Source organism: Magallana gigas, chromosome 2, assembly GCF_963853765.1.
Source record: "Magallana gigas chromosome 2, xbMagGiga1.1, whole genome shotgun sequence".
NCBI lineage: Eukaryota > Metazoa > Mollusca > Bivalvia > Ostreida > Ostreidae > Magallana > Magallana gigas.
The window spans coordinates 35,947,788-35,973,303 of NC_088854.1; the positions used below are offsets into that span (position 1 = coordinate 35,947,788).

At 34.7% G+C, this 25,516-nt stretch overlaps 1 protein-coding gene across 7 annotated transcripts in view; it reads right to left on the minus strand.

The window, feature by feature from the left end:
* The window catches only part of LOC105341203 (Golgi pH regulator), a 221,285-nt gene that overhangs the window by 126,529 nt on the left and 69,240 nt on the right, over nucleotides 1-25,516 (minus strand). For all 7 annotated transcript variants that reach the window (XR_004596369.2, XM_034447653.2, XM_034447652.2 and 4 more), the window contains 2 exons: nucleotides 23,965-24,085; nucleotides 3,027-3,107 (listed from right to left, as the gene is read on the minus strand). Coding sequence is in view for 6 of the 7 variants with exons in the window: in XM_034447653.2 (XP_034303544.1) it covers nucleotides 3,027-3,107; nucleotides 23,965-24,085 (202 nt within the window). In the remaining variant the exon portion in view is untranslated. The remainder of the gene's footprint in view (nucleotides 1-3,026; nucleotides 3,108-23,964; nucleotides 24,086-25,516) is intronic.

Sequence of the window (25,516 nt, forward strand, 5' to 3'; positions counted from 1 at the left end):
AGCTTCGCTAATTAATAATCAATGAAAATTCCTTTAGAAATTCCGGAACTTATCTGGATTTTCTGGATTTTACAATCTTGCGCATGCGCATTACATTCACGCTAAATTACAGGAGGCTAAGTTTGCGTTTCCACAATATCACATTTGCATGTTCACGCTAAATTACAGGAGGCTAAGTTTGCGTTTCCACAATATCACATTTGCATGGATCATATAAACTCAGAAATGATAATACAACATGATTGTGTAAATTTTCATTGAAAATTTGCTATCTATTCTGTTCATCAAAGAAAATACAAGATATAACTTTCAGTGCATTTAATATGAAAAATCCCGAGAATTCCGACATGGTGTGTAAATTTGAAGTCCACTTTGCTCCCCATAAACCCTTGTCGGATTTCATTACGAAAACTCGGTGATGTGGTGGCGCTATCTAGCGAGCAACTTGAGTTGCGCCCCTTGCATATTTACATTTTAGTCGAATTTAACAGCAGGTTATATACACAATACAGCATTAATACAACTTGAAAACATGTTGACTACCGAATATCGGAACATACAAGGTTGTATGCATGATAGTAATCTCACAAATTGAAGCATTGTAGTTCTCGAGAAGAAGACTTTTTAACATGTTACCTTTCTATTTCTATTATAAACTTTGACCCCATCTTTGGGCCCCAGTATTGGTCCGGGGGTCACAATTTTACCAATTAGGAATCTACATAAGCCAAGGATGCATGCATAGAAATTCCACAAACTATAACATTGTAGTTCTTGAGAAGAAATTTTTTAAACGTTTCCTTTATGTTTTTTAAAATGTTAAAATTTTGAACCCTCTTGTTGCCCAATCAATTGCCCGGGAGTTATGATTTTTACAAATTAGCATCTACATTACTTAAGGATGTACATGTATGCATAGTAATATCCCACACAGTTGCATTATAGTTCTTGAGAAGAATATTTTTAAAACATTTTCCTATATATGTTAAAATCTAAACCCCTCCTGGGGCCCCACTTTTGGTTCGGGGGTCACGAGTTTTACAATTTAGAATCTTCACTATATATATACAACCTTTCTTGGTAATATTGGCATTTCTGGTGCAGTGGTTCTTGAGAAGAAGGTTTTTAAAACATTTTCCTATGTATTTCTATGTTAAACTTTGAACCCCGCCTGGGGCTGCAGTTTTGGTCCGAGGGTCACGATTTCTACAATTTAGAATCTTCATTATACCTATCAAAGGCCGGAACGCCCACAAAGGCCTCGAACTTACATTTTCTTTAAAATAGGCATCATTAATTTAAATTTCTGTACCAATAGTCGTATATCAAATAATATCAGACTAAAAATATTTTGTGTAACTATATTCGTACATATTATAGTATTTATTGCCAATCAGACAGCATACAAATACACATAAAACATGGGTTCATCAACAAGATTTCACAATAGTCCTCGCCATGCACTGGGACACATCCGTCCTCGACCAAGGATCCCGCGAGATAGAGGTCCGTGCACGCGCTGTCTGAGTTAGGTCGTACGTACAATAAGTCCATTAATACCACAATATGCAACTATATTTTTATATGCAATTTTAACATCACATGTGATTTTATACTTGGTATATTTCCTTTTAAAATACGTAGTGATGCATTTGTAATACAATGAATCATAACTCATCATGGTTACAAAAATCGAAGAAATTTCAAAGTTCAAATATAAATTATCTTCTTTCTGCTTTAATCACTCTTTAAGCAAATTTTACGGGTTCATCATTTGTATACAAGGGAAACACATTAACAGTGTTTCCCTAATTATAATAAAACATACTTTTTTTAAAATTTAATTCCCGTGTGAAACAAGATTATCTATGGTATGGTTGTTTATAAATAAATCCACACCACTTGCGTTGATCTGCCGTATCTATAATGCTCAACCAAACTAGCTGCAATATTGCAACAAAATCACAAGATAAATTTATCGCTTACATTCATTTTGGAGACCGTGCCCGATAACAAATCAATTTACATATTACTTTTTATTTTTATCGGGCATGGTATCCATATTAAACTAAAATAATATTTAGTCAATTTTTACACCTTATCGTATTCATCCGTCATTTCTTGATTAAACGACTTTATATACTTATGCAATGAGTTGTCAATAATCAGGGAGACCCGGTTGGGTTTTTTTGGTGCACAATTTAGTTGAATAAATGGAACAAAAGTCATGAAAACATTTTTCCTATGTATTTCTATGTTAAACTTTGACCCCCCCCCCCCCCCTGGAGCCCCAGTTTTGGTCCGGGGGACACCATTTTTACAATTTAGAAGCTTCACTATATATACAAGCTTTTGCGTAAAAATTGGCATTTCTGGTGCAGTGGTTCTTGAGTAGAAGATTTTAAAAACATTTTCCTATGTATTTCTATGTTAAACTTTGAACCCCACCTGGGACCCCAGTTTTGGTCCGAGGGTCACGATTTTTACAATTTAGAATTTTTACTATACATACAAGCTTTTGTGTAAAAATTGGCCTTTCTGGTGCAGTGGTTTTTGAGAGGAATATTTTTTAAACATTTTCCTATGTATTTCTATGTTAAACTTTGAACCCCGCATGGGGCCCCAGTTTTGGTCCGAGGGTCACGATTTTTACAATTTTAAATCTTCACTATATATACAAGCTTTTGTGTAAATATTGGCATTTCTGGTGCAGTGGTTCTTGAGAAGAAGATTTTTAAAGACACGCACCCTATACTCACTGTTTCGCATTTATCTCCCTTTTGAAAAGGGCTGTGCCCTTTATTTTAACATTTATAATCCCATTTCCATAAGGATGCTTTTTACCAAATTTGGCCCAGTGGTTTTTGAGAAGAAGTCGAAAATGTGAAAAGTTTACAGACGGACGACAGACTACAGGTGATCAGAAAAGCTCACTTGAACTTTCGGTTCAGGTGAGCTAAAAACCAATGCCTTATTTGTAGCTCCGATGCCTCTTTAAGATTAGAAGAGTAAACTAAATTACTAACCTTTTCTTCTTCATCAGAATCATATCCATAGTTTGCATCAATCTCTTTTCTATATTCTGTACATCTGTTTCAGTTACTGCTCTTTAAATGAAAGTATGAAATTATAAATAAAAGTACATGTAACTGGAATCAAAAATTATTTACATAACTAACACAATTTTTTCTGCATACACAGATTGTTAAAAAGTTTTCAGGCATTTTGGAACCAAGAAAAATAAATAAAGTTAGAAATCTAGCATAATTGCTGAACCTGACATACCGGTATTGTAAAGGAAAGAATGACCCTAAGAGGACTTACTTTCCTACAACTTACCTCATATTAGATATACTAATAAATACACCAAATAAGTTGAAGACCTAATAAAGTTGAAGACCTATATACTGTACACAGGCTTAAAAAATAGGCAATCAAAGAGCTAATTCACTTATATGAGGCATTACTTATTTGAAACCACCATATTCATATCACATGATAATCATAGGTTTTGATCAATGTTATGTTATTATACATGCACACAAAAAATTAATGTTTAATGTTATCTTATACAATATGATACATTTGATATGACTTTTTTCAGTGATATCATGTAAAAATCAAAACATATAAATTATTTTTTCATATAGTAGTTCATCATATCTTCATTCAATAATAATCATATACTATGATACAAAACTGAGCCATAATTGTTTCTTATGATTCCAGGATTGGGGTAATGCTAAAAGTAATGGTAATGTATTGCAATACATTACATGTTTTGAAAGTAATTTTTGTACTGCATGTGTAATGCCATTTTGGCATTACAAGTAATGGTAATGTAATGCATTACTTTGCAATGCAATTTGTCCCAAGCCTTTATGATTCCAATAAAAATTTAAAACAATTATATCATGTGTTATATTCTGGACATGAAAATCATATAAACATTTGCAACTTATGACAAAAATGTAATAGTTATACATAATAATAATAACAGGATTTTTAATATTGAGGGAAACAACAAACTGTAAACACCATTCTGAATCTGAACAACATGCATGAAGTTTGCTCTAACACGGCCATCTAACCCATTTACTAGCATACTCAAAATTTTTAAGGTTATTTGTAAATGAATTTTTTGCTTTTTTAAGGTATCCCACTCCTCAATGTTCTTGTATCAAGAATTTCTTGAAAAGTATATCATTGAAATCTTTAGACAAAACACACTTTAAAAATACACAGATAATGGGAGGTCAGTGTTCATCCATCTGAGTTATGGCATATTTAATTTGACCTTTTTGCACCTAAAATGCGATTTCAGTCTGATTAGGATTTTTTGTCAGTATTATTGATCAAGCAAACTTTTTTCTAAAAATATTGTTTCAAGTTATGCACAATGGTCACAATCAAGAAATCAAGAAAAGAATTACAAAAAAAAATTGTACGAAGCTGCATAAATTTTTGTGTGATCTTTACACAGGAAGAATGACAATCATCAAGTTCTCCTTAAAGACAGCTTAAAGGTGCTTAAAGATAGATTAAAGATGATCTTTAAGCCATCTTTAAGCTTTATGTGTTGCTTAAAGGTGGCTTAAAGAAAGCGTAAAGATGGCTTAAAGGCAGCATAAAGACTATCTTTAAGCCACCTTAAAGGACAACTTATAGGTCCTTAATGTCCAAACTTCTTTAAACCACCTTTAAGCTATCATTAAGCCACCTTTAAGCCATGAAAAAATCTTTTAATTCAATATTGAGCTTAATTTACCAACAAAATGTATTAACCTTATGATAAAAAAGGAATTAAAAATGTTTTTGTTCTAGAAAATAAATACTTTTATCTTATGGGTAGTTTTTATATCCTATAAATTTGTACACATGAGTAGAGAAGAACATTTTTACCATATGGCCATATTGGCCCCACCCTAAAGCCTGAACACCTAACAAAGGGGTCATGAATTTCACAATTTTGGTAGAGGGCATGGACATCATCACCATGCATTTAGTTTTTAACAAATACATATGGGAGTAGAGAAGAAGATTTTCTAAGATTTAATACATTTTTACTATATGGCTATATAGGCCCCACCCTAGAGCCTGAACCCCTGACCAAGGGGTCATGAATTTCACAATTTTGCAGAGGGCTTCATGGACATCATTATCATGCATTTAGTTTTTAACAAATATATATGGTAGTAGAGAAGAAAATTTTCTAAGATTTAATACATTTTTACTATATGGCCATATTGGCCCCACCCTAGAGCCAGAACCCCTGACCCAGGGGCCATAAATTTCACAATTTTGGTAGAGGGCCTAATGGACATCATAACCATGCAACCAGTTTTTTCCTCACATGTGTGGGAGTAGAGAAGAAGATTTTTGAAAATTTGGCTTTTTTTGCATATTTGGCCCTGCCGGTGGCACCCCAGGGGTGGTAGAGCCAAGAACTTCACACCAAAAATGGTATCGATTGGCCTGGTAGTTTTGAAGAAGAAGTTAAACATGTAAAATTGTTAACGTACGATGCAGGACGACAGACGAAGACCAATTGCAATAGGTCACCTGAGTGACTCAGGTGGCCTAAAAAGTGTCAAACGATTAAGATTGCAATTTTTTATTGCTTTACCTTGACCTTTGACCTTTATGTCATTTTGATCTGAAAAGGTAGACGCTTCAATACCAAGTGGTCCGATATTTATATGATTATTGATTCAAAAGTTACTAGTGTTTTTATTGAATGTTCGAAACTTTCAGGGGCAATAACTGCTAGAAAGGGACTTTGGACCCTTTTGGTATGAATGAATTGAAGGAGTGTCTAAGTGTACTGAATACATTAGTAAAAGTTTCAAGTCTCCATCTCTAACAATTAATGAGGAGTACCGATAACAAGTATTTTGTACAATAGGGGCAATAACTCCATAATTGTTACATGGTACATTAAATGGAAAGGATCAAAGGGTTATATTTTGAAAGGTCTTATGATGTTCTACTACATCCATGAAAAGGTTTTCTCTACCACCCTAAACAAAAGAGACCTTTATGTCATTTTGTTTGGCCAAGGTAGATGCTTCCATTCCACGTAAATCTACCTTAGAGGAAGCCCTTTTGACTATCGTGTATTAAGAAATCAAGAACATTTTTAATTCTATTTACGATGCATGCTGAAACTATTTTGTATGTCACATTAAGGAGAGATATTGGACGCCAATTAGTTAAATACTCACTTGGTTTATCCCCTTTTGGCAGCATAGATATAATACCTTGTTTTAGAGTGATTGAAAGTTCGCCAATATCAAATTCCACATTTACTGATCTTAATAAAAAGCATCCAAGATCCTTCCAAAAAAAATTACAAAAATTCTGTAGTAAAACCATCACATCCTGGACTTAATTTTGTTGTTTTTCATGTTTTTTAATGTGAATAATGCTTCCTCATTAGTTATGTAACCCTCTAAATTCTTAGACATGTTTTCATCAAGTACTCTAATATACAGCCTACTCCGGATATATTGAAATTCAGGGGACCATGCAAATTATTTCAATATATCCGTATTTCAATATACATGTATAAGCGAAATTGACTGATGTGAAGCCGCCATTTTTGAAAGTTCAATCCTAATGTTATCATAGAAAACCAAACCCGAACACATTATTTGGTCTTCATGTATCTATTATACAGTGAACAGATTACATGGAATATTAGTCCTTGAAAGTTTAATTCCGTAAGTTTTGTAAGTTTCATTTTGTTCACTATCTTAAACATCATCATAATCTCCGAACGCATTCTTTTACGTTTTAGAGAAAAATCACCAGACTCAAACGATTCAAATCAGTACTGGTAAACGCTGCTTGTATATCATCGTAAGTGTACTCGTGATAATCTCAACACCCATAGCTATTTTGAATTTAGTCTTTGTCCTTTTATCAATAGCCATAACTAGTTCGTATTTAGTGTCCGAAGATAAGGTTTTTCTTCTCCATGGGGTTTCCATACTGCGTCTAGCCTCAATACATCCGTATATGTAAAAACAAAAAAATTCAACGGTGAATAAAGTTTATTTTTAAAAGAAGTATAAAAACACTTATGATGAGAACTTATCAATTCACACCTTTGTATATTAACCGGTCAGTCTGGCATAATTACTGTCACCAACCGTGACGACAGCCGCTAGGGAGTACTTCAATATAACCGTTATAAAAACACTTAATTATCACCTATGGGGACCGATTAGTGGCTTCAATATAAGCGATATTTCAAAATAGCCGATTTCATTATATCCATTATATCGATATCAATGCAAAGAAAATGAGAGGCAAAAACTGGGGATTTATTTTTATTTCAAAATAAGCGGAATTTCAAAATAAGCGATTTCAATATACGTGGAGTAAGCTGTAATTCTTATCGACAGTAGTTTAATTATCAACATCTTGTAATTCTTTATCATAGCAAGAATATAAATTTTTATAAAATGTCTCAATTTCTGCTAAAATATCTTCCTGTAAGATAATAACAGTACCATTGCTGCGCATAAGTTTGCTAAGTTTTATTGACATAATTCCTTTTTTCTAAACTAAGAAAATATTGTTTTGGCTTTTCATCCTGTCCAATCCAGTTAAGTTTTGTTCTAATAAATAAACCTTAAATATAATCTTTTCTGAATTCTTCCAAACTGTTATGTGCATCAGTTAATTTTTGAATAATGTCCTCTGAATCATTACTATTCCTCAATATTTCTAGTTGTTTAATTTCTTCTTCCAGTAGTTTAATTGTTTAATTATACCCGCACTTTCTAAAGAAAGTTCAGGTATATTGTTGTTACCCTATTCCGTCCGTCCGTCCGTCTGTCACGTTTTACTTTCTCAAACTGCTCTTGCATCTTTTAAACCAGCAAACTGAATTCTTGCAAGGAGTTTGATTTGCCGGGTATCATGTTATTTTGTAAAAAGGTTTCCAAATTCTCTGTTAGTCCTGGGGGTCAAATAATTGGTAAAAAATGACGTTTTTTCACAAAAAACCTTCTTCCTCGAACTCCACCTACATTTTCACCAGTAGACAAATCATCTCTTGGAATATGTTTAAAGGTATCTTATAGATGCGCTAAACGTTTCGGAATTTTCAATTTTGTCCTGGGGGTCATTTAATGGCTGAAAAATGATGTGTTTTTTTGTTGTTTTTTTTTACAAAAAAAATGGTTTCAAAAACGTCATTTTTTTGGGCAGTAGCCAAATGATCTTCTAGCATATGATTGGGGGTGTCATATTGAGGTGTGATCAGGTTCCAGAATTTTGTTTTTATTAAGAGGATTAGTGGGCAACAAAAAATGACGTTTTTTTTGCAAAAAAAGTATGGTTCCCAGAACTCCTCTTTTGCAGCAGCTACGTCATCTCTTGGCATATAATTGGGGCTGTCCTATATATTTGCAATAAGGTTTTAAAAATTTAAATTTCATCCAGGGAGTCAAAAGTAGCAGAAAATTGACGTTTATCACCGAAAAAAAACCATAGATCCAAGAGCTCCTCTTATGATTTAATGGATAGACACATCATTTCTTGGGATATGATAAGGACTGTTCTATAGATGTGCAGTAAGGTTTTAAAAATTTAAATTTCATCCAGGGAGTCAAAAAGTAGCAGAAAATTGACGTTAATCACTTCAAAAAAACATAGATCCTAGAACTCCTTTTATGATTCAATGGATAGACACATCATATCTTGGGATATGATAGGAACTGTTCCTATTAGATGTGAATTACGGTTTTGAAAAATTAAATTTAACCCTGAGGCCCATTACCTACATACCTTTTGATGCCCTTTAAGGATCAAGAATTTATAAGGTTAAGGGGTGGGACTCTCAACCGTTTTCGAGATATTCGTGCACTTCTTGTTCAAGGGGGGTCATGACCACCCCCGGGGCCCATGACCTACTTACCGTTTGATGCCCCTTGACACAAGGAACAAGAATATATATGGTTTAAGGGTGGGGATCTCAACTGTTTTGAAGATATTAAGTGACTTGCTGTTCGAGGGGGTCAGGACCACCCACGGGGCCCATGACCTACATAACATTTGATGCCCCTTGACGTTAAAAACATGAATATATATGGTTTAGGGGTCATGATTATAACAGTTTCTGAGATATATGGTAATTTCAAATTCCTGGGGGGTGGGGATGACCCCCAGGGGTCAGATCTAATAAACCCTATATATTGCCAGTAACAGTCAAAATATGATTATGAAAACCCTATATTATTATCTTTGTCCGTTTTCAAGTTACCATTTACAATAGAGTCTACGATTCTTCCTACAAGGTTCAATGTTAGACCCAACACCCTTTTGACACCCCCCTCCTGAAAAGTGGTTGTCTAACCCAAAATGAGAAAGATCCAACCAGGGTGCACAACTAGATATGCAGGCCTATCATATCCTAGAGTTTTGTACAATTCTGTTCAGCCATCCCTGAGAAACAAGTTCAGAGCGGGAAAGAAGAAGACAAAGAATAATAATACATGTATTAAGAACCGTACAAAAACAATAAGTCTCAAAATTTCATTCGGAAGACTTAATAATAAAGATTAAATAGAGAAAGGATCATCAAACATCAATAATTTAAAGATAATTGACAATTTCTGATTCTAAAGGGGTCAAGATGATCCCTTAGGGTCATGACTTACATGCCATAATGATCTGATGCGCCATGACCTAAGGAGGAATAATATCTTTGGATTAAGGTGGGAATCTCAATAGTTTTTATGATATTTGATAATTTCAGGAAGAGCACTTGGGATCATGACCTACATACCATCTGAAATGCCTTGAACAAAGAAACAATAATATAATCTGTACATGATATATGATTCAATTTAAGAACCCATATACATGTATAGATCCATCATCTATGGTTTGTAATACTTCCTATGTATATATACATGTATTAGTTTGTGCTTTGTTCTATACTATTCATGTTCATGACTGTATTATGGCTTAGTCTTATTTTAAATTACATTAAAAAATTGTCAAATATATGACTTGGAACCCCCACCCAAAAACAAACTCAAATATAAACTGCCCCCCCCCCCCCCCCCCCCCCCCCCCGGTAAACTGGTAAAAAATGTTATTCTAAAAAAAAATTAAATTACACCTTGTATAATTGACAGATGATCTATTGATATATGATCAGAGGTCATATTTCTACCTTGGGATCAGTAACTTGTATTCATTAACAAGTTAAAATTAATAAACAATAAATGATTCAAATTATAAATGTTTATACTCCACATTCACCCCCCCCCCCCCCAAATCTAACCTGGTTCTTAAGATTAAGTCTTTTTAATACATTCTTACATGTGTAAAGCAGCAATTTTTAAATCATTTCTTGATTCCTTTTTTTATCTCTTGATGAACATTAACATTTTGGAAATTGCTTAATTCAATTTTTAAGATATATAAACAAAATGTTATATGCATGTGTATTTGCCTATTTGGGGCAATTGTAAAGTCTCCTAAACAAAGCAGTGTCATCATTAGGAATTACCCACATGGATCAAACACTACACATGAATAAGATAAAAATACTTTATTATTTCTAGTTCTAGAATGTCAGAGTGTCTCCAAGGGGGCATAACCTATATACAATTTTACGCACAATGACACAAAGAGCAAGAATAATTTATATAGGGTTTAGGGATGAGGATCTCAGATCTCGGAAGTTAACAAAATATACAGTGTATCATCATTTCCTTTTTCATAAAGGGGGGGGTGGGGGGGGGGGGGGTTAAAGACAACACCTGGGGGGTCATTAATGTACTTTAAACCATTTGATGCATCATAATGACATTAGAAGATATTTTGTATTTTCCCTGTTTCGTGGGGTCAGAACAGTCCCATAAGGTCATAACCTATATTGTATTTGATCATTATAATACATTAAGAAAGAAATACTCCTTCCTTCCTATTATAACTCATATAAAAATGATAAGTGTCTACACTTACTTACATGTAATACACAAATTTGATACATAATTGTTTATACAGGGTCAATATGGGGTCAACTCAATAGTGCAAGTCTGAAAAATTAACTTTTGCAATTAAAATTACAGAAACTTTACAAATGCGATAGGATACACTACAGCCAACGCGGATCCCGTATTTTCCCGCAACACCGTGATGGTGTTTTAATCCTTTCCGCGATATCATTGATTAAACTAAGAAGGAGAAAACAAGCGCTGTTTTAATCATTATTAGAATTTAGATATAAATATTATTACAAGAAAAATTCATTATTTTCTTTGAATTGATTTTAACAAACTTCTATAAAACTATTGCTGCATCTATTTTGTTAATGTTGTTCAAGAGTCCCAAACATAGCAATGTATTATGCAAATCATGCATATACGTGTACTTGAAAATTAGTAATATTTTAAAGTATCATTTTTTGCATATAATGATTTGAAAATATGCCACAAATTTAAAGAAGACAAATATTCCGCGATGTACTGTTATAAGGTCGCTACCGTAGGCATCAACTCAACTTGTGTGTTTTCTCCTCAATCTGAGTTATTTAACTCATTAAATATTTCCGGTCTCTCTCTCTCTCTCTCGTTTTAAATAAATCAGATTATATGTACATAATAGGATGATCGGTGTTAATTAGAGTCTAGGCAATGGTATGTGTCAGCTGAAGAAAATCTTGTAACATGTGTCCACGTCTAATGCCTTGAGCCATTTAAATGACAAAGTAGGTGTTAAAATTAGGTAACGCTTGAATATACAGGCCACTTCGAAATATCGAGAGTAAAAGAACAACATATTATGAATAACAGGACTGCAGTTTGACGGATCAAGGGTTTTGAGGATTTACTTGGTAATATCGGGGGGGGGGGGGGGGGGGGGGGGGGGGGGGGGTGGGGGGGGGGGGGGGGGGGGGGGGGCGGGGCGGGACGTGGAGGATATCGACAGGAGACTCACTTCGAGCGAATTAATGCATAATTCAGTCAGGTACATTGACAATCAGTCATCCCTGTGTTTACGGGTGTGAAACTATTACATAACACTTCCTGACCATGGCAGCACCCGTGCTCTGACCACGTGCCGTGAAGAAATTTTATTAAATGCTGAGACTCTCTCTCCCTCTCTCTCTCATTTCAAATAAGTAATATTTTATGTGAAACTGCTAAAGTAGTACATGTAGCCGTAACGACATTCTGATTGAAATGCACATAATAGCACATGTTTCGTAACGGGCGTTTTCAGAAATATCATACCAGGGACGTATATATTAAAGTCCCTGATCATACTCGCCTTCTGTCTTTACAGCATGAAAATAAAATAATGCCTGCTTCAGACAGGTATATAGAAAATCACAAGTATGGCACAATTTATAGAAAAGTTATCCCTGTGTTTACGGGTGTGTATAACTATTACATAACACTTCCTATCTGTGACCACGTGCCTTGAGAAATCTTATCGAATGTTGAGACAACTCTCTCTCCTCTCTCTCTCCCAACATCAAAATATATAAAATTCTAAGAAAATTGAAAATGAAAACTTTCTTAATTTTAACATGGCTAGAAGAATAAATAATATACCACATATCGCATAAAGAAGTTTTTTTTTACTTATGCACACAAACACACATCTTTGTTCATATGATTCCAATAATGATTCAAAACGTACATTCATTCAAACAATCACATTTTTACCATTTTAAAAAGTACAAATACTAGATGTGTAAATAAAATTTACTTTTTAATTTAGCTGTGTTCTCAATTCCTGATTAACCCTGAGTATAGTCTGTTCATTAATTGTATTTCAATCGAGTATTAAGTATATCATTAAAATTAAAATTAAATAAAATTATGGATGTATTTTGTAAACACTGTGTTATGAATACGCAGAATAATTTCCTTAAATTTAAATTGAAAAACAAATTTTCATTTGTTTGAAATTAAATTATTCTATCGAGAAAAGTTTGCTGTTTGAAAGAACGGACTACATACTTCTATTTAGCGGACCCCAAGTCACACTAATTGCTGCAAGTCACCTACCCTGACGGCAACCACCCAAATTATATATACACATACTGTATACGTAATGTTACGCAATTCAACTTCCTCTGTTGGTCAACTGACACTGCGAAATTTTAACATGTGATGGATACCCCAGAATAAATAATCATTGATATTTCTAAATCCCAGGTTTTGAACGAAAAACAATGATAAGCTTTTTTAAATATTAAAAGATGATGATACAGTATGCTGTCAAAGGGAGATCACATTTAGAAAGTAAAAGTAGAACTTATGTATGCTGGCATCTTATTATATTGTGCTACTGCTACTACATGTATTATGCTTACCTATATTGGTCAACATCATAATGATTATCCAATTAAAACACAATAATGAATTCCTTTAGCTGATTGTAACTTATCCTTTTCTGCATATGGAAAACACATGCATGTATGTATACACGTGAACCCATCTAATCGAAGAGCTGGGTAAAACAAGTACCCGCTAATGAGACCTGCAGACCTGTGTTGTGTACGTAACTTCAGACAAAGATCAGTTATTTGTAACATGCATGTATTTTTATGACCTATTCTTCAAATCCACTTGCACTATTTTATTAGGTTAATAACAGCTTTAAGGTGGTGCAGGACACCTGCATATTGTGACACGTATCCTTCCTATTGAGATAAACAATTAAGTATATTAAATATTTTCTGGAACATTACTGTATTGTAGGACCTCTTATGCCCAGCAAAAGTTGTTCAAAAAAGTTGATCATCAATAACTAAATGTAATTCGTCATTCTTAACTGTATGGATACTTGCAGGATTGTACGGAAATACAGCATATTGTTCTTTAACTTTTTGTATATTACTTTTCACTAGATTAACATAAGTTTGATCCTGGTGGAGTGAATTTTTGAACTTCCAAAAGCCTTTACCCTTTTCGAATTGAGTAAAATAGATTTTTATATAAACCATAGAATGGTTAGATCTTTAACCAGGTAGAATGTCAGATTTATCCAATTAAGCCATTAATTCGTTTGAAATTTTAAAAAAAATTGATTCTCGCCTTTTTAACTGGGTTTGTTTTGAACCAAGTGTATCTTTTTTGTTGTTCATACTTAACTCGCCATGGATTAGTTAAACTGTATACTACTTTCATATTCAAAACCTTTTCCCTTGCTCTTTTATTATTTACATTGGTATAATTAAAAAAAATCTAAATCTATATCCTGAACAACTTAGGTTAAAATCTCCAGCCATAATTATAAATTCACCTTGGAAGTTTGAAATGATGTCCAAAACTGATTGAAAAAAAGTTTGGATCATCATTATTTGGACCATATATATTTACTATTAATAATATGTCATATATCTTATATATGTTAATTTCTAGAACAAGTAAATTACCTTCCGTATCCTTGTATTCATTTAGTACGTGATATTCAAAAATATTGTTAAACAAAATTGCAGTGCCTCGAGAATTAGATTGTCCAGGAGATATATAGATGTCATAGACTCAAAAGGATCTAACTTGTTCATAATCATTAAGAGTGAAATGTGTATCTTGCAAAAATGAAACAGAGAATTGTCCTCTTGTCGAGACCACCTAGACATCTACAATTAAATGTTACTACCTTAAAACTCATAATAAACTAAGTGTATAAAAAACGGTGTGTAAACAAGATGACATGAAGGCGATAAGGTAGATAAACACTTTTCTTACTATAGCAAAGACCCCTACCATTCTCATACAGTACAGACATATTCCCTTTGAAATATATATATATAATTTACCAGCAAAGTTCACACGACTTCCACACATACATACATACGAAGCAAAAAAACCAAAATTAATGTCAAAGGAGCAATTCATGCAAGTTTCTGGAATAAACGGGACATTGATCCCAAGTCCGAGCTTTCGCTGCTACAGATTCGATCCCGATGCGTTTAAGCGACACTACTACCATGGACATCATGCTCTATTTTATTTGTTTATATCATCAAATATATCATAAGTGTAACGACGATCGTTCTTGTTGATTGCAAACACTTTGCTGTTGAAGTACCAGGCGGAATACATAAGTTCATGTTCTTTGAGTTTCTGTATGAACATTGCGTTCTGCTAAGTAATGTGGTCCACCATCAAGAACTCCTCTTTCATCTGTTTGCGGTGTTTCATGATAAGTATTTTACTTTCCGGACTTATCATCCTCAAGATGATCGGACGGGGTCCACCGTTCCTATTTCCGGGGACTCCGTGGATTGCAAGAATGTCGTGAGGGTTTACATCGACTTTCACCTTTTGTTTTAGGACTGCACAGAACTCCTGTTTGAGGTCGATTTTTCTTTCCAACCCAGTATTTTGATGTTGCATTTTTTGGGAATATTGTGGGTTAAAAATTTCCACTGAAATGACTTGGCGGGCATTTTTTGTTGTTATTTTAAGTTCATCACTCATTTTCTGTAGCTCTCTTTTTTCTTTTGCGATTTTTCTCCCTTTTATCAGTGAGGTCCATATTGAGAGCATCAAATTTTTCGCTGTTATCAGTACTGGTTTGCTTCAGTTTCTCGTCGATATTACTGTGTGTATATTTTTTTATCTCACATTTTAGTTATGTTTTCAGTTCAGTCTTCAATTCTTTTTTTTATCCATCTTTGATTGCGGTCTTGATTTCTTTGACGAAATCGCCTTTTAACTCTGATAATATATTTTTGACCACACCGTATATATTAGTCTTTGTTACCATTCCTTGTTTTATTTCCTGAAGGCTTTCGAGAATTGAATGTAGGTCAGTTTCACCTGTTATCTGATCTAACCTGTGGTGAGGCCCCGACAGGGTTTTGATCAGAACTACTTAATCGTGGTTTTTTCCGCTTTTTTGTCTGATACAACAGCGTTTTTAACTGCGGCAGATGCACATTTAATGTTCAACTGTACAAGATTTTTCTTTTTGTTGTCTTTTGTGCCCTTAGTGGATGGTGTGGTCGACAGACCAGGGCTAGCACGATTACTGGCCATGTTTGTGTTAACAGTGTTCAACTTAAAGGTAGAATACATAAACACTTCGAATTACGTTCTTATTCTGAAAAAAATCGCAACTTACTGAGCACTGCGTGACTCCAGAAAGCTCTGCTCGCAAATATTATCCAATTGCACATTGATACACTTGCAGAGAGCTATTTATATTCCACTTTGGTAGAGCTTGAAAAGAATGGGTCCTACGCCATAGTCAGTCACGTGACTCCCCCCATAGATCTTGACGCGTTATACATATTAGCCATACACAGAGTACTGGGATGGAACAGAGGAGGACCGTACCCGTCATTGCGAAGTTCCATGACACAGACACAAAAATCAAAGTGATCAAAAATCGTTCCAAAGAGGAAATTAAGAAGTGCGTGTGATGCACAACCACCTGACTCAGATGAACACGCAACTCATCAAAACTCTAAATCGGGACAAGCGGATAAAAGGCGTGTGGTACAACAACGGCAAAGTATTAGCGAAGGACTATGGCGGGAAGAGACATCGATTCAATATCTTAGACAAAGTGTCAATGAAACGCCAATTACAGACCCTGAAACGTACTACTACACCACACGCTCGCTGCACGCTCGCTACCCGCTCGCTAAACGGTTCACACGAAACGCTGAACGGTTTACATGAAACGCTGCACGCTTTGCCCGAAACGCTAAATGATTTACACGAAACGCTGAACGGTTTACATGAAACGATTCTCGCACGAAACGATTTGCTCGCTTTCCACACGCTTTGGACACGCTTTTATCCTGATCGATTCGGGTCCTCTCGGATTTTTACCCTGACTCTGTTAGTAAGAATTAATTTTAAGAAAAAACGAAATAATAGAAATACTGATATTAAAAACATATATGTATAGAAGTATTGAATTTATTAATTAAATTAATTTGGTACTTATATTTAAAGCAAAAAAAAATTATTCAGAGAATTCGCCAAAAATATTACTTCTATAAATATATTTATTGCTCAAAAGAAATATCCATGATTCTTATTAGTGTCGTAAATAATAAAAATTCCAGAGAAAAAAGTTACCGTAACACAATATGCAATACCAAAAATAAAATCCGTATGATTACAAACTGAAATCGGTTTTTCAGTATTCGGCGGGATTTGTTTTTTCTTCTCACGTGAATATTTTTATTGGTTTCAGAGAATACGATGTAAAAATACTAACTGTAAATAAACCTGTAATTTACATTGATAATTTTGAAAGTTATGTAAAATGAAATTAGTCACATAAGTTAGAAAATGCTATAAAACAACCGATTATTTTTTTTTATGTCGAATCATTCGCGTAAATAAATGTTCCGTACATAATATCACAGAAAAAAATCAATGGATTAAACAATAAAGAAAGTTGTCATTACTATTTCGCATTTCGGAAAGAACAAAAAATAAAAAATGATTTAGATTTTTGTCTCAATGTTCGTATACATAACCGGCGCCCCGCATAAAGGCGTACAATATATCTATCATAATTTATTTGAATTAAGTACCATGCATATAGATTCCCATTATAATTAATTGCATGTGTACATTTTAGGAAAATTTCAGTGTGTTAATTACTTGTAGTTTTCCGTTATCAGTGTTTAAATAATTAGAATAACTACTTGTAGAACTATTTTTAATCGGGATTCAGAAGAATTTACTTCCCGCATTTCATAGAAATGAACAGTATATTTTCTTTCTATGTTTACATTTAATTTTGTTCAAATTAATGTTAAATAATCTATCATTGAAATTGTGTGCATCATCAAATACTGATTCCGACTACCTTGAAGTCATTAAATTTCTATTGGCTATTGACAAAAAAAGAGACGCGTGACCATCCAATGAAAACGAATACACAGAGTTTGATTGACAGGTTCAGCCAGGTGCAGGTCTACCCGATGTCCGAGATTATGTGTACTGGTTGTATACAGCCGAATAGTCTCAGTCTTCTTTTAATACGCGTACTTTTCTTTTGTTTGTTAATTAATTAATTTAATTTTGTAAAAATATAAGTATATCATTTCTTATACATGTAGATTTTTTTCACGAGAATATCTCAAAGGAGTTTTGCCAATCACAAACAGTTTATAGTAATGTTTAACACGAGCGCTTATTTGAAACAATTAAATTGTCAGAGAGTTCCGAATGAAATCTGATGAACGTTTCACACGGTTCTCGCACGCTTTGCCTGAAACGATTTACACGCTTTGCCCGAAACGCTGCACGCTTTGCCCGAAACGCTAAACGGTTTACACGAAACGCTTCACGATTCACACGAAACGCTAAACGGTTTACACGAAACGCTAAACGGTTTACACGAAACGTTTCTCGCACGAAAGTCGCACGCTTTTTTGGTGTAGTAGTACGTTTCAGGGTCTGTAGTATCCTCTTTCCCAAGTTTAAATAAGATATTTTGGTGAAATGTTTATTGATTAAATCAATTGATAACTGATACTTGTCAGCGATGAATGTTAAGATTAAATATGTATCGCTATCGAGTATACAAAATACTATACAAAATTCTGTATTAGCAAAATTACGTGTTCCCCCCCCCCCCCCCCCCCCCCCCCCCACTTGTAAAAATCAATTTCATTTATAAAATAAAGGAATATGAATTAATATTCATCAGTATGATTATGGTCAAATTTTCATGCTACTTGATTTTTATAATATGATATGAAATATGATTAAGGGATTAATCATATTTCCCATATGAAAAGAAATTGGGGGCCGTTAAAAACAAGAACAGTTTTCACCTGAGACTGCCAGGTTTCAAAATACTGCGACGTTGTTGACAAGGTGAGAAGCTATACAGCAAGAATGCACAGTTTTACCTGAGTTACCTCTGCTAAACTGCAATCGATTTCACACAACGAGGACTCGATGTAAATATGCCAACCGCGTTGTAAAAATTTAAACCTTCCCCCATTGTGCCCCCAACCCTACTCCCAAGGCTAATGATTTGAACAATCTTGAATCCACCTACCTGAGGATACTTCATACAAGTTACAGTTTTCTGGCCAATCGTGTTCAGAGTAGAAGATTAAAAAAAAAATTCTATACAATATATTCCTATAAAAAAAATTAGAACCCCCCCCCTAATTGTGATCTCACCTTACCCCTGGGACGATTATTTGATCAAACTTGATTCTACACTTTCTGAGGATGCTTCCACACAAGTGTCATCTATTCTGGCCAAATGGTTTTTGAGAAGATTTTTAAAAATATGAACAAAGAATCTGGGAGAATAAGCCGTTGCAAATGCCCACGACCTTCTCATACCTCTAATAAGAAGTAATAAACGAGTTAACTGGGCATTTAAACGGTGAACAGTATTGTCCAAATGAAAATGTCCAAAAAGGCGTAACTGTGCTTAAATTTTATAGTATTTACATAAACTTTAAACTGGCAAATTTGAAATGACAGTCACGTAATCATTTAAAGAGTTTAAATACAAAAATGTTGATTACTTTCTAAAAATATTTTATTTACTAATTTACCTCAGTCATCATATATAACCCCTAACGCAGGGGAGTCGACAAAGAGTATGGGGGAGGCTCACCTGAGTAACAATTGCCTTAATTCTGATCAAATTAGCATTACAGTTTCAAAATATCTTGACAACTAAGTACTTTGTTGTTGTACCTGTAAGACGATTTTTCTCTATTCCTATATACCCCCCCCCCCCATTTTGTGGCCCCACTTTTCTCTAGGGTATCATGGTTTCATCAAACCTATCTGCATAACCTGTGCTTTCACACTAAGTACTGAGTTTTGGACCGAAAAACTTTCCCAGAATATTTTTAAAGATTTTCTCGATATATTCCTATGTAAAAATTCAAACCGCCATCACGGACCCGCCCTACCACTAGGGACTGTGATTTTAAATTTACAATACCCGAGGATGCCTCTACAAAAGTTAAAGCTTTTCTGGCCAAATGGTCTTTAAAAAGATGATTTTTAAAGATGTTCTCTATATATTCCTATGTAAAAGTTCATCCCCCACTGTGGCCTCACCATACCACTGGACTATTATTTTAAAAAACTTGAATCTATACAATTTGGAAATGCTTCCACTCAGATTTGGGCTTTCCTGGCCTAATAGTTTTGAGAAGAAGATTTTTAAAGATTTCCTCTCTATATAAAAATGTATTCCCCATTGTGGCCCTGCCCTACCCACAGGGACCATGATTTGAACAAACTTGAATCTACATTATCTGAGGATGGTTACCTGCCAATTTCAGCTTTCTTGGTCAAATAGTTTTTGAGAAGAAGATTTGTAAAGGTTTTCTCTATATATTCCTATGTAAAACTTGATCCCCCAATTATGGCCCCACCCTACCCCCAGGGACCATGATTTGAACAAACTTGAATCTACAATACCTGAGGATGCTTCCATTCAAATTTGAGCTTTCCTGGCCTAATAGTTTTTGAGAAGAAGATTTTCTCTATATATTCCTATGTAAAACTTGATCCCCCAATTGTGGCCCCACCCTACCCCTGGGGACCATGATTTGAACAAATTTAAATCTACACTACCTGTGGATGCTCCCATTTTAATTTGAGCTTTCCTGGCCCAATAGTTTTTGAGAAGAAGATTTTTAAAGATTTTCTCTATATATTCCTATGTAAAACTTGATCCCCTTCTTGTGGCCCCACCCTACCCCCGGGGACCATGATTTGAACAAACTTAAATCTACACTACCTGAGGATGCCTCCACACAAGTTTTAGCTTTTCAGGCCGAATAATTTTTGAGAAGAAGATTTTTGAAAAATACCAACAAATTTTCAATAATTCTCAATTATCTCTCCTTTAAAGAGGGCCTAGCCCTTCATTTGAACAAACTTGAATCCCCTTCACCTAGTGGTGCTTTGTGCCAAATTTGGTTGAAATCTGCCAAGTGGTTCTTGAGAAGAAGATAAAAATGTGAAAAGTTAACAACGACGACAAGGACAGACAACGGACAAATTGTGATCAGAAAAGCTCACTTGAGCCTTTGGCTCAGGTGAGCTAACATATCATAGGCGTCGGAACCGGGGGGGGGGGGGGGGGGGGGGGGGGGGGCTAGACTTGTACAAAATATTGACAAGCAAAAAAAGGTCTTTTTTGGTATGTATAAATTTGCAAAAAAAAGGTAAGCGCCCCCCCCCCCCCCCCCCCCCCGGTTCTGACGCCTATGATATATACCACACGGAAGACAGCGGTAGTCAAACCACTTCTTACGTATAACAAGGGGACTTGTTATTCGTCACTGGTCATACTTTGTGTTGGTCTTTGGTCCGAGTGGTCTATGTGTCATCTGGTACAACTACTATGCTTTTTCTTTCACAACAAAACACGCATTTGTAATGTGATTTTCCTGCCGATACAATTGGAAGTGAAATACATGCCTAGTTAATCGTTGAATTTTCATTAGGCGCACACTGTACATTTGACTTAGCTTGTATTCTGCATTTTGAGCACAATTACATAGTTTTGTCCAGTGTATGTCCCTGTTGTGTTAACAAGACTCTCAAGGATTAAGAGATGGAACGTTTTATCTTGCTAACATGTTGTTACTTTGGGTGTTTTCCCGTGTTATTATTATTTTCGGTATAAAAGGGGAAATAATTCGCTTTGAGGGATATTATCCTTCAAGTTGTTGGATTATTTAACAGCTCTACTCGTGGGAGCTTTCCAAATATGGTTCGTCCTCTACGGTGGCTGGAAATCCAAAGAAAGGAGATATAAGTATAATAATTGTTATCAGATGTTTTATTTAGGATGGCGTCAATGGAAGTGACCAAGCTTGGGCGCATTTCCACCGACAAACCCGCTTCTTTGGATTCCAGGATTTTAGCCAATCAGAATTTAGGATTGGTTGATTTACCGAAACAAAAAACACCAAATTTTATTTTTAAATAAACATTTGTGGGAAGACATTGCCATTTAATAGTTTCTTGCATGCACCACAACCATCTGTTTGCAATATGAAATTGTGCAATCTTAAAGAGAATAAAATACATTTCACATCTTATAAAATTAGTAACATTTTAACAATGTATATTATTAAGTATAAAAAGAAAATTACATTTTAACAATGTAAACAAAAAGATAAACAAAAAAAACCAAAACGCGTACGATTCGAACATCCTCTTTTACAGTGACATTTGTTCAAAGAACTCCTCGCTTACCACTACACCATCGATTCGCTTGTTTAGACGGTACAATATAGCTGATTGTATTGTTATCAGTATTACGCAAACAACTGGACTTAGCCATTTAAAGATCAATCTTATAAATTAAAAGAAGAAAACTTACTTTTTACCAAAGAGTGGGTTTTCATACCTTTTTTTGGAAAATCGAAAAAGATAGACGTTATAATATGTGTTATCAATATCCGTTCTTTAAAAAACGGTACGATGACCCACTCTATGAAAAAAATATAATTTCAACATCCGATTCCTATATCATTTTGTTGCCAAATTAGCATATAACTATTTTGTTGTCTTAATAACAATTAAATGTGAAGTTACTTTTTGTGGGTTATGGCAGCACTGAATGTATATGATTACATATGTTTAACTAGAGGTACTGTGAGCAAGCTCACAATTGATACCCCCCGCTAAGAAAAAAATCATAACGCGTGTATTTTTTCTATTATAGAAAATATTGGATGAATCTATTTCACTGTCCAATTTCTATAAACAACAACTGCTTAATTTTTGAAAACTGTTAATTTTTAGCTTCTAATATTTCCATTAATACAAGACATGACACAGACAGAATTTAGCTTTTTTGAAACAATGACCTTGAACTTTCTCAATTGACCTTGGGTCAAGGTCATGACACACCCTTTAATCATAAGCAATCTTTGTGTGAAGTAAGAACTTCCAATGTTTCCCCATAAGAAAGATATGGACCGGACACGAATTTTGCATTTTTTCTGCCAGTGAGCTTGACCTTGCCCAAATGACCTTGGGTCAAGGTCATGACACACCCTTAGGTCATAAGCAATCTTTGTGTGAAGTAAGAACTTCCAATGTTTCCCCATAAGAAAGATATGGACCGGACACAAATTTGGCACTTTTTCTGCCAGTGACCTTGACCTTGCCCGAATGACCTTGGGTCAAGGTCATGACACACTCTTAGGTCATAAGCAATCTTTGTGTGAAGTAAGAACTTCCAATGTTTCTCCATAAGAAAGATATGGACCGGACACAAATTTTGCACCTTTTCTGCCAGTGAGCTTGACCTTGCCCGAATGACCTTGGGTCAAGGTCATGACACACCCTTAGGTCATAAGCAATCTTTGTGTGAAGTAAGAACTTCCAATGTTTCTCCATGAGAAAGATATGGACCGGACACGAATTTTGCACTTTTTCTGCCAGTGACCTTGACCTTGCCCGAATGACCTTGGGTCAAGGTCATGACACACCCTTAGGTCATAAGCAATCTTTGTGTGAAGTAAGAACTTCCAATGTTTCTCCATAAGAAAGATATGGACCGGACACGATTGCACAGACAGACGGACAGACAGACAGACAGACAGACGGACAGACGGACGGACGGACAAGGTGATTCCTATATACCCCCCCAAACTTTGTTTGCGGGGGGTATAATAAATGTAACAAAAGTGAAATTTGTTAGTTTTTTTAATGGACCTATGTGGTTTTTTGCCTCGGCTTATTCCCCCAGATTCTTTCAATAAATCCTAATTATATCCCTTTGAAAAAAAGGCATGGCCCTTCATTTTATCAAACTTAAATCCCATTACCCAATGATGCTTTGCCCTAGTTGAAATTGGCCCAGTGGTTCTGGAGAAGAAGACAAAAATGTATGATGTTGACAGACGGGCAGATGGACAGACGGAGGCTTGACAAAAAGTGATCAGAAAAGCTTACTTGAGCCTTCGGCTCAGGTGAACTAAAAACTACTAGACACCTGATAAAGTAAAACATGGAGGTATACGGGTAGTTTACAGCTCCAAACCCAGAAAGCACAGCCATTAATGTGACCCCAATGACCCCAATCCTTCCAATACATTGCTCAATTGAGAAGATTCCTGTAAAAACATATTAGAAACATTTATGAACAAAAAAAGACTATCAAAGTAATATTTTTTCAATTCAAACACCATGATAATGATCAAATTCTTTATTTTCATATATCATTAATTGTAAAGTATAACAATTAAGGTCAGACGACACATTCCTCGAAAAATGATTATTTTTCAAATTATTAATGGCCTGATAAAATACCATATATATATATATATATATATATATATATATATATATATATATATATATATATATATATATGTGCTGAAACGAAGACCGTAAATTAATATTTGAATATTCATGACTGCTATTGAATTTGTAGACGTCATTAACAAAATATTAGGCATGTTTGATAAATTATATTACTCTGTGATTGTAGACTGCTAAAACATGTCAGTTCGAAGTACGAGAGTATCCATTAAATTAGGTTCAGATTTTTTGTTTCTGCAAATTATATTTTAACTTTTTTTTTTAAATCTCCAACTGTCAGTAAAATCAAAAGGTTTATTACTTCTTTATAAATTATTAATATACTTCAGTCCTGACTCCATGAGATGGATATATATATATATATACATAACTTCGTACGTCATTCCAAATATTTTCACCATGTTTGATTATAGAATAAACAAGAGGCCCATGGGCCACATCGCTCACCTGAGGAACAATAGGTATGATAAAATTAGCTCAATGGAGTCATAATACAAACTATCTGGACAATGTACAATAATACATGTAGATCCTGTATAAATAAAATCCATTTCCCCCTCGATATTCTTATGTTTATAATCATTAGTCCCTTTTCTAACAGGATGATTTTATAGTCATATCATAGGTTGAGTATTGCAGTTCTCAAAAAGATCCCTAACAATAGTTTATATATGGGATATAAACGCACATCAAACTCTGAACCTTCTTGTGAGGCCAAAGAATTGTCCTGGGGCCAAAGTCTTAACAATTATAATGAATAGCTGATTAGTTTCTGAAAAGATTTTTAAAGATTTACCCTATATATTCCTTTGTTAAACTTTGACCCCCCCCCCCTTTATGGCCCCACCCTACCCCTGGGGATCATTATTTTCACAACTTTGAATCTACACTACCTGAGGATGCTTTCACACAAGTTTCAGCTTTCCTGGCTGATTAGTTTCTGAGAAGAAGATTTTTAAAGATTTACTCTTTTTATTTCTGTGTAAAACATCGACCTCCCATGGTGGCCCAAACCTACCCCCAGGGGTCATGTTTTCACAAATTTGAATCTACACTACCTGAGGATGCTTCCACACAAGTTGCAGTTTTCCTGGCTGGTTTCTGAGAAGAAGATTTTAAAAGATTTACTCTATATAATCATATGTTAAACTTCGACCCCCCATTGTGGCCCCAACCTACCCCCAGGGGTTATTATTTTCACAACTTTGAATTTACACTACCTG